Source organism: Uranotaenia lowii, chromosome 2 (assembly GCF_029784155.1).
Source record: "Uranotaenia lowii strain MFRU-FL chromosome 2, ASM2978415v1, whole genome shotgun sequence".
Classification (NCBI taxonomy): domain Eukaryota; kingdom Metazoa; phylum Arthropoda; class Insecta; order Diptera; family Culicidae; genus Uranotaenia; species Uranotaenia lowii.
In genome coordinates this window covers 399,348,570-399,359,733 of record NC_073692.1, presented here as the reverse complement: position 1 = coordinate 399,359,733, position 11,164 = coordinate 399,348,570, and the positions used below count along the sequence as shown (strand labels likewise).

Genomic DNA, 11,164 nt, shown 5'->3' with positions numbered 1-11,164 from the left:
ATGTTTTGAACCTCGGTCATACTTAATTTTGAGTTAAAAAAAAGAGCGTGTAACGTTATGAGCTGGGAATCTGGCTGGTTCGTGTTCGTTTGTTTTGGTTTGCGCCGGCGGTGTCATTTGGAAATGATTTAATATGAATAACGAAAGGTAGGACGTGTCCCCGCTGATTATTTTGTTGAGTAGAGTGGCTCAAATAAGCAGATTGTTATGTGAAGTTAACATGCAAAATTTAAGTCAAATAGCACAAGAAGGGCCTCTAGTTTGTAAAGAAATTTGAAATATTATCTTCGGGTAGCTATTATTTCATGAATATCCGTCAAACGGGACATTATGCAACAGCCGGGTTAGATGCTACATTTGTATACCACATCAATAGGTGTTAATTTTTTTGAATATAATGTAGTTATGTTATCATTAAATGATAACAAAATAATGATGACTAATTTCTTAACATCGTGAGGTAGATTTTTAAATATTTTGATTCTCATTAAAAAAAATTCATGTGCCAAAGATGTACCTAATTTTTGGTTTTTATTTTTCCAATGCCTTTATAACATACCTTGCCTATATCAACACTGTTGGTGTGATTTATTTTTTTTTTTTTGGAAAATCAGCATTTTTTTCAAATATTTGAATAATTCAGTTACCAATCTGGGCTAAAAATTCATCAAAATGCAAACCAAAGATTCACCTTTTAAATCTTGATTCCATATGCTGTTATGATTGGTTCACTTCACGCGTTTGTTAAATTCAAAATATCATCTATCATAACATGAACTTTTATGATTTAAGCTAGATGATTTTTCACCCCTGAATGTATGCAGCACCTTTATGGTTTTAAAATCATTTTTGACAGAAAAATATAACATGAACCTTCGGTGATTTAAACTAGATAGTTTTTTACCCCTAAATGTATGCAGCACCTTTACAGTTTTAAAATCATTTTTGACAGAAAATTGTAAAATTTTATTCGAACAAAACAAAAACTTACTGCATTTGGTGCTTTATGCGTTACATCAGAAATATATCTTAAACTATAAATTTTCAAACGTTTTCATTTGATTTTTTCATTCATTGTTGCCACTTATCTAGACCTTTTTTAGAAAGGTGAAAATCGTATGTTTTTGTAGATTTGAAAATAGCTGGGGAAGCAATAATTTTTCTGTCTATGAATTTTGATGTCCCATCAACCTTAAGCCTTTTGATTTAAAAGCAGAATGATTATCTGTGGACGTTAAGTTTTTAAAAGCCATTTAGGTTGATAGTGTGCAGGATGTTCTTATTTACAATAGTTCTTTCAACACCGGCCGATTTCTTTGTAAAACATATTATCTGAAAGCCTTAACTTCGACAATCGTTTTACATGAACATTGAATGTAAATTAGAGCAATAATGTTAACGTTGTTTAGGTACAAAAATAGTCTAAAATTCGTTTTGCTTACATCGTCGCCCAGCCCCCCCCAGCAGCCAGCCAGCAGCTGTGAGCTACTTGAAGCAATCAAATATGTACCTAACTCGAAGCAATTCTAAATCGTCACACGCAAAGTTATTTCTCCCAGGGAGGCCTCTTTGGGAGGAGCGCAGAGCCTCCGAGGGAGCAAAGAGTGACTGGCGCTCCTAGCGATTCTGGCGGTAAGAGAAGCGAGAAAGAGTGGTTTTCGACCGCCAGGAGTTTGGGAGTTCCTTCTCTATGAGTGGTACTGCTCTGCCTCTTTTGAGTCGCGCCTCAGGATGCGTCCGAAGCCTGATGGTGATCTCATATGTCAAATCGCCATTCAGCCATATTGAAAAAAATTTAGACAGCTGGCTGTAGTGTTTACGAAAAAAGGGGTCCAGGGATGCCAGGTGTTAGAGATAAAAAATCAGATGACAAAAAAGTGTGTGTATGTGCACAAGCTAATCGTAAACGAAAGATCAAAAGATTTAAAACCGTACTGGGGTTTAGTTTATTCTATTATATTTAAATTGAGTTTTCGAAATCAAAGCAATGATATGAATATATTCAATGAATTAATTTGTATTCTAAACTTTTTTTTTTAAATAAAATTACAATACAGTTCAGTCTTTCCGTATGTTCCGAAAAAGAAAAACTTTTCATTGACCGTTACGATAGAAAGGATCTTAAAGGGTGAAACAAACAACCAAGACCCTAAACCGGATGTTGCTAGCCCCTTATTCTTGTTACCATATCCAAAGAGCTATTTTGTTTCCCTCCAATCGAAAAGTGTTGGATGAAAATAAAAATAAATCGGTTACCATCCGATTCGATGACTTTCTGCTGCTTCTATAGCTCTTGAAAGAAAAAAGTGTTGAATTAGCATAAATTTGTCATAAGTAATGCAAAATTGATGTTACTCACCGCTACCGACAAAGCTGGCACCGTCGTTTATAGGTCCAACCTCTTCCAGCTTTTCTTACCAGCACGGAGCTCAGCCGGAAGATTTTGTTTCGATTCTATGAATTATATTTGCAAAAATCAAGGCGACAGCTTTGTCTAAGCAATATCTTGATGATTGGCAAAACTGCGAGTTTTACAAATAATCAGAGCACCTGGCATCCCAGCCAGCCAGCAGCCAGCAGCCAGCCGAACAGCCAGCTGTCAAATTTCGGCTGCGTTTCGCCCCCTCCTCCGCATCCAACCCTCGTCTACTTTTTGCCAAAGTGAGACCATCATATCTAGATGTCATCATGTGCTTATAGCCCTTGCTCTCAGTAATAACCCATGAATTAAAAAAATTGAGATTTTGCGGCCATTAATTAGCGGAACCAAAATATTTCAAAATTTTTAATTCGATAGCTGGTTCAAACTTTGGGGTAAGCATACAAAAAGTAGGTGCTATTATGGGTGAGAACATAGATCATTACAGTAGTCAAAAGGGTGTCCTGGTCATATTGTTTTACCTAACTTTTCAACGTAACATTATTTTGCGAGGATGCAGAGCCAAAAGTGCTACATTGTTTTTCACCCTTTTCTTCCTTTTCCAAATCTTTAGTATGACCGGTAAAAAATGCGAAAATTGTCATCAAGGTTCAAAATCACTCCTCTTGATGTTATCATGATATGGCTTCGCAATATATTAAAGCCTCTGTCTTTTAAGTCCATGGATATATTGACTACTAGCACGTGGCCGGCACCGTTATTGATGTTCGAAGAGAACAAAACAGTTTTGGGCATTGAGAATGTTCTGCCAATCCCAGGCACCACTCGTTCGACCTCTGAACAAAATTTATGACCTCATGGAACTTTTTCTAATGAGCCACGCCTGTCACGTGGAGTTTGAAGAGCTTATAACGAGTATTGATTGAACAAAAAGTTTGAAGAAGCTATTTAAGAATTGGTTTAAAATAAAAGAGATCCACTTCAGGTTCATCGATTAAAGGTGGATGACTGTAGTCAATCAAGCTAAGCTAATCTAAGGTTAGTTAAAACAGCTAAAAACAGTTAGCAGACTAATTAGCGAACAGAAGAACGCGTGCCAAATTATGTTCATGAGCATAATTTTGGTTTGAGAAAACTGCCCAAGCTACCGATAGTCCCATAAAACAGGTACAAAAAGCTTACTCAGTCCCATCATTGATATGAAGTTCGTTCTACATATGCAGCTCAAAATTTAAGTTCTTATTGATACTTTCAAGTTCCAAAACAAGTCTTGATGACCTACAATTCAGCTTCCAGCAGGCTTTTAATTCAGCTTCCAAAAAATCGTAAAATGAGCAAAAAATTCTCTCCCTATCTCAATTGCACCCTTGGTATCGGTTCATATAGCCTTCCTTCGATTATTCACTTTCTGCAGAACATGGTGCCGCCTAGATGCCACGCTGTAGATTTCAAAGTTCTCCCAGATTTGTTCAATTGCTTCTTTTCTTTCTTACAACGTACTTATTGATCCTTTTGTCAACTTTCAAGTTCGTTAATGAGCACATAAAATTCGCTAAAGGGAATTGGGCAGTTGATTCTCTTTGTCAGCCAATATGTAACTTTCAAAGACTTCATTCAAGTAAATGCGACTTTTGATTGCTTGGGTGTTTGCGTGGTGATTGATGTCGCGTTTACTCATTTCGGACAACGAGTACAAACGTGATACTTTCCGGAGTTGCCACGTGTGGCTTTGTGAAATATGTATTTTTCCGTTTCTTGAACAAGGAAAAGGCTTCTCACAGAGCAACAGTTTTAGCCGTTTTAGGAAGTCATCGTTGTAAAACTAATGCAAAGAGTAAACGCCGTTCCAATTTGATTGAATTTAAAATATATATTTTCATTAAATTGATTTTTTTATAATACTTCTGAAATTGGGGTTTGTTGATATATCGCTAGTTTTTTTTGTTTGTTTTTACATCTGTTGAGTGTGGGGGCATTTTTTTTTATAGGAATGTAATTGTGTCTGCGTATCCGTGTGTTGATGACATTTAATTTAAGATTTACTGAACTATCGCGCACTATTAACTTGTCGTTTGCTTCTGGATTCCCGAACAGCAAACACTTTGTCGGGAGCAGTTTTGATTTGAGCTTTCAGGGGACGCGAAAATTGATCCTTTACACGGGTAGTTTTAATCTTTGATCGAAACTGAGGCTGGGGTGGAGAAACGTTCGATCGGCATAACTTGGTTGATTTTCCCCGGGTCAAGAATTATACTTATGCACGTTTGAATGTTTGTGAGTGTGAGCTTTGCAAAAATTGTACGGTTTGTGTTTTTCATTTTTTGTAATCTTTTTTTTCGTCAGCAAATTTAAACACAAATTTGATCTGTGTTTTGCTGCATTTTTGCTTAGTTAATAGTAGTTTGTGGAAAATTTCAATAATATAATTTTTACTAATAGTGAGTGTTTGCTTAATTTGTTTTGTACATGGAGATAAACTTTCAGCAAAGTTTACTAATTGTAGCTCCGAAAAAACATCCGGATATAGTTAATACCTTTATTTATAGGAAAAAATTTACAACTTTACAGGTTTTTTTTTCTTTTCGCTTCGACAACAATTGGAAGAGTATGGTTGTTTGGCAAGTTTTTTTTTGTTGGTTCCTCTAAAATGAAGTTTTAGCTGGAATTATGTAACAATTATGATGGATGATTTGTGTGTGTAACATTTTCTTTTTTTAACCTTGGAATCATGGCACAGAAAGGGAGAACCGAAAGTCAAATGTAGTGAGACATATTTTTTGCTGTTACAGGTCCGTTGAGCAGAGCTTATGTAAAAATATTTAAAAACGTTCAATTGGCACATGACAAAGTGGTTTAATATGGCGATCTGGGGATTTTGTCCTTTGCGCAATGATTTGGCACATGATTTCACAAGTTTATCTTCTAAGCCTCGATGGCTTTACTTCATAGTCAATAAGATGTTTCCATTTTTTTTTTCTAAACTTATCAAATAAAACAATAAATAAATCTTCCATTTATAGTCAGTCAGCATAAAACTGTTTGCGGGCTTTAGGATGAGACTGCTTGCGTTTTTACCTAAGCTATGTTGAGTTTGTTTTTATTTTTTACCTTCTCTAGCATGGAATTGCGGATGCATGAAACTTCAATTGCAATGGTTATTATTTCTAGTTTTAAATAATTACTGAATGTACACGTGCTAGCTTCTATATTCAATTATAAACAATAGTCTATCACAAAAGGATTATAAAATACTAAACAATACTTGTTCTCTTCACGAATATGCCTTCAATTGATTACAGTTAAATATATTGAGAACACCGAGAGATAAAACGTGCAGACTTTCGAGTACATTTTTGTTTGCTTGCAATGGTGACCAATACTAATTAATTATAATCAATGTGGTTTGAAATCTCATAGTGTAACTTGTTTCTAGGCGCTAATTGCGCTGAATCGCTTATCTGATGCTTTCATTTTTGTTTTCTATACATCACGATTTTATTTGCGTTTTGTTTTACTTTTTTTTACAATGTGTACCGATCTGAGAGGAACGCGAATCATTGAGTCGGTCCTGTGAGACGATTCTGTCCGATTGGTTTTTATACAGGAATTGAGCGCCATCTAGAATCGTTCAATTTTGGTGAACAGATAATTTTATAACTGTCATTTCTTGTCGTTCTCCATCTTGCTTTTGTCGAGCGATGACGTCACCATGCTACCACCATTGCCGGGATACATTTTGTCCAGATGTTTGATGGACTCGTTGAGGAAGTTCTGTGGATTTAAGCAATTCGATTAGTAATTTCTAGTTGATTTGAACTTGAAGTTTGTTGAATTACCTGAATGGCAGTCAGGGCAGCAACGATGGCTGGTGAACCAAACCCGTGCGAGATGAGCGAAAAGTGGGTCAGATGTCGCTGAATCGATGGATCCAGAATGTGCTGCGGTCTGGTATTGCAGAGGGGTGACCGATCCTGATTAAGCAGGTCCATCAGTTCTTTCGTTATCTGGAGAAAGAGTAAAAAAAATTAAAATAAATCCTCAATTCTGAAGAAGCATCAAAATATGAAGCGATTTGAAACGTTGAGACACCCTACCTGTTTGGTATTCAATAGCAGTTCTTTTCGCCGGTACGATTCCTGCGGCTCGGAGTACTGCCGGGACAGATATTCGGCCACCTGCCGAGCTGGGAATTCTGTTTCGCACACGTAGCCAAAGTCGCGCGCCAAATGGATCGCTTCACCTTCCACCAGGGAGGTTAGCAGCGTTACGTTGGCAGCCTTGCGTCGCCCCGCCGGAAGATTTAGCCCGATTTTTTCCAACTTTTCCCGCAGCAGTCGGCCTCCGTTTTTACTTTTGGCACTGGAGAGACGAAACAGTAAATGAAAAAATAAAGACACATTCAAATGAGTTGTTTAAGGGGGGGGTAGGGTCTAACGGGTATAAAAAAACACCATTTTCACGATTTTTTTCTAGAGCTGTCGTTCAAACAAATGTATTCAAATTTTTTGCATTATACAAAGCATTGTTAAAAGAACATTTAGTAATTTTTTCGTAGAAAAATATTGAAAAATGAGCCGGTGACGGAGCATTTTCGAGGATGCCTTTTAGAAAACAGGATTTGCGGTGGACACTGTATCTCAGCACAGAATCATCTGAATTCAAAAAATCAGAGCAAAATATTTTTAATAGATGTTTTTCTGGACCCCAACGTTTTTATTTAACTTAAAAATATTTTTATGAAATTTTTGTGGCTGTTTGAAGTAAAAACAACGATTTTTCACTTAAAAATCCGCCATTTTTCACCTATAAAATCTCCCTAAAGTAAAAAAATCAAAAATGAAAAACGTTGGGGTCTGGTATTTTATATGTAGAAACTATGTTCCAAATTTGAAAAGAATCGGATAAGTAGTTTTCAAATGACGATGTCCACGGACTTTTAAAATGTGCTTTCGAGAAAAACACGTTTGAAGTTTCTGCTCTTGCTTTCTTGCAGTATTAGATAGGAGGAGATAAAGGCCTATAACTTCTACAGTTTTGCTTCAATTGACTTGAAAATTTGACACAACATTCTTGAAATGTTTTACAATAAGAAAATAAAAAAATAAAAAAATCGATTTTTTGAAAGTGTTAGACCCTACCCCCCCCTTAATTATCGTGACATTCCGTAGTTGACCCAATTTAGAGGTCGCGCAAAAGTTTTCATCCGTTTGAGGGTCGGGCGTCAATGAAATTTTAATTACGAACAATAGGCAAAGGAAGTCTTACCGTCTGAGAACTCCGCCGAGGAGGGAAGCGTTGAGACATTCCGGTGGCGAGAGGCGTCGTTGCACTTCGGCCACCGTTACTTTGTATTTGGAGGTACTGGAGAGGAGACTGAGCCGACCGGGCACGGAGCAGAACACGTCTGACGGGGAACCGATGTTGATTTGGCTCTGGTCCTTCTTGATGTCGGTGATGGGAAAATCTGGAAGAGGGAAAAAATGAACCATTTATTCTGTTTCGAATCCTAAAACGAATTCTGGAGTGCTAAATCTGAATATAGATTTCAAAGAATTATTCTAAACTCTATTTATTCGAATTTGAGGTGTGGTTTGAGGTATTTGAATATCAATCATCTTCATTCTGATTCGTAATCAAACTTTAACATTAAGTTCACGGACGAATTCAACAATTTTAGTTTGAACTAGGTTTTTCATATCCTGCATCGCCAAAAAGGGTACGATGAAATTGTTTTTTAAAAACCAAGACCGAAAAATACCCCAAAATTTGTTATTAAATTGTGATTTTTACATAGAAACTTTTAAATTCTCCTTAACACTCATTGTAGGCTACAGTATTTTCTCGGTTTTATCACTGTTCGATTTTATCAATACTCGCCAAATTCACGCTCGATTTTATCACGGTTATTGTTTCGATTTTATCACGCTTTGTAGGAAATCATTCAGAAACCGTTTCCAGGACCTTAGTTTTCGTTTAAAAGCGTAGAGCGTCTTTCTTCATGATATTTTTATGGTTTATGTTTTGGTATACAGGTATTCGGTAGTATGAAAATGCCATTGAACTGCTTATTTTAGCTATTTAAAAAATTTAAATTTAAAATTATTTTAGGATTTAAAAACACTTGTAATAATCTACATTAGTATTTTAATGTCTCGCTAAAGCTAGTGTTGTCGCTTGTGCTTGGTTAGTCGCTATAAAAAAGTAAACTTTTTTTGGTTATGTGAATTAATTAAAGATGTGAATGAATTTAAGCCATGGCCGTAGGAACGGGGGGGGGGTTTTGGGGGTTAAACCCCCCCCATGAGAGTCCAAAAAGCAAACGAGGTATTCTACTCAACACTCAAAATTTTAAATTCATAATCAAATTATGATAATAGAGTAAAGTTATTCTAGAGTAACAATCAGATTAAAAACTATTGCCAAATCCTTAAAAACCAATCCCAAGTGCCGAATTCTGATGCAGTTATTCAAAACTTTCTCACTTGTTTATAGAAATTTAGGTCTGAATATTAAATTTTAAATTGAACCCATTTTGGACGTTCTGGCTCTGTTTTCCATAAACAAAATTTTAATTCATTTTTCGTATTTCTGATTCTGTATCCAGTTTAAGATTCTTGATTTTCGGTTCGAATAATTATAAGAAGTTAGAAATGAAAAGCTGCTTTGAAATTCTGCTCCACGTTTGGTTTTGCATTTCATATCGAAATTGAATCATGTTTTCTAAAATTATATCCATTTTCAATATTTTGATCATAGTTTTCCGAAAAAAAGAAGAATTTTGTTTTATATTCAAATTCGAAGTTCTGAAACTTAGTTCTTACACAAAATTTATGCATTTAAAACATCTAAATGGCGTTTTCTTTGTACATTTCAGAAATCGTATAGAAAATCAAAGATCAATTTTTGAATTCAGGTTCAGAATTCAGATTCAATATTCAGAAACGCTTTAGTTTGTTAAAGAGTTTTTTAATCAACATAAAATTGTTGAGGAATTCAAGAGAACATTAACCAAAAAATCTGTTTTACAATTTCATTTCCTGTTTTAAAATTTTTAATCATAATTTTTTTGTACACATAAATCAGCTGAAAATTACAAATATAAAGAAGAATTTGAGTTTATTTTCTACGTTTTGTTTTATGGAAAAAATCTCAGATATAATTTAAAAAATCATCAATAGGATTTTCTTTATGGGATTGATTCTTTATGAAAAAAAATTACTGTTAAGGAAACATAAACCTGATCTCAACCTAAGAAATCTGCACGAAATTTTATATCTTCTCGGAGTATTGTTTAACCCTCCAAGGCCGTTCGGGTCAATATGATCCAAAGCGCAGATTAAAAGAATCTTAATCATCATTTCAATATACTGAAGAATCGAGATTTTTGAGAGACCAAGTATGTTCTATGAAAATGATGATTAAATTAACAAAAAAAACTAAAATTTGAGTTTAGGAAATCGGGTCATTGAGAAATGAAATACAGCGAAGCAAAGACAAAATTGGATGTCTTTGTTTTAAGTACGATTTTTTTTTTCTACCGAAAAATCCGGGATGGAGGTCAAAATGTACATTGGACCCATTCATATTAATACATCGCTGAATAGATGTATCTTGGACAATAAAAAAAAACAAAAAAGCTCTTAAATACTGGAAAGCTGTCAGAAATTGTAAGCAATTAAAAAATAAAATTGTTTTTGTAACTTTTATCATTCGGCGAAATCGGTCAACATTTGCGTCCACGGGAATAATAACAAACTAAAACTCAAATATCCCCGAAACAAATATTTTGCGAACAGCTTTAGAAGGTTAACATTATTGATATAGCAGTTTTTTTTAAAGCCTAATTTCAAACTAAAATCATAAATTTAGTTCAAGTTTGCATCAATCAAACTTGATGCAAAAAAAATTATTTATTTACATCAAAGGTTAGAATCTTGGAATTTGCGAAAGAATTAGGAAGCTTGGGCTTTATAAAGTATAGAATAAGTTTTTTTGTATTAAGAAATTGAAGGCTACCCTTAAAAGAACTTATTTTATGCTCAAATCAAATGAGGCCCTCAGAGCCAAAGGGGTATAAGTGCACCAAATCTTATTTCGAGAAAACAAGCTTTTAAATTGATGTGTTTGGCCATTTTCCATATATTTTTCGAGAATCTGTATTTTTCTTTCTAATGTAAAATGGTCGATTTTAAGTTAATGATGCGAAACGATTTTTCACACTACAAGCTACATTTGATGATTTTTCCGGTATTTTTGATGTCACTTATACTCCTTTGGCCCTGAGAGCCTCAAATAAGTCTGATCTACCAGACTTTTTTAAACGATTAAATATCCATATTAAAAAGTACTTAAAATGAATTATCAAAAGTTACAAACATTATTATTGAGTTTAATTAGTGACACTTTATCATCTTTGTGGATTTAGTGTCATAGTTACAAACATAATTTGTTTTAATTTTTTTATTCGTGCATTATTTGGCAAAAATCATAGGTAAAAATCATTCTCCAAACCCCCCCCCATGAGTCGGCTCTTACTACGGCCCTGATTTAAGCGTTTTTGAAAAGAGATAATTTTCTCTGATTTCTTTGTTGAATTTGTTTATTTGAAAGGATAGCTTGCGTAATCCTGATTGGACAGCCTTTAGTATTGTCTGAATGGATAATTTTGCAAGATCAAATTGAAATTCTGCTAGCTTGGCCTTAAAATATGTAAAAAGAACTTAAATTTCTGTTTTTTTACATGTGAAAAACAAAATATTATCTACCCCCATAAAGCCAATTTCG

General features: G+C 34.7%; 1 protein-coding gene across 6 annotated transcripts in view; it reads right to left on the bottom strand.

The window, feature by feature from the left end:
* Nucleotides 1–4,230: 4,230 nt before the first annotated feature.
* The window catches only part of LOC129745094 (transcription factor AP-2-epsilon), a 180,241-nt gene continuing 173,307 nt past the window's right edge, over nucleotides 4,231–11,164 (bottom strand). For all 6 annotated transcript variants that reach the window (XM_055737929.1, XM_055737932.1, XM_055737933.1 and 3 more), the window contains 4 exons: nucleotides 7,646–7,844; nucleotides 6,475–6,739; nucleotides 6,217–6,384; nucleotides 4,231–6,151 (listed from right to left, as the gene is read on the bottom strand). In XM_055737929.1, the coding sequence (XP_055593904.1) occupies nucleotides 6,041–6,151; nucleotides 6,217–6,384; nucleotides 6,475–6,739; nucleotides 7,646–7,844 (743 nt within the window). In that variant the 3' untranslated portion in view covers nucleotides 4,231–6,040. The remainder of the gene's footprint in view (nucleotides 6,152–6,216; nucleotides 6,385–6,474; nucleotides 6,740–7,645; nucleotides 7,845–11,164) is intronic.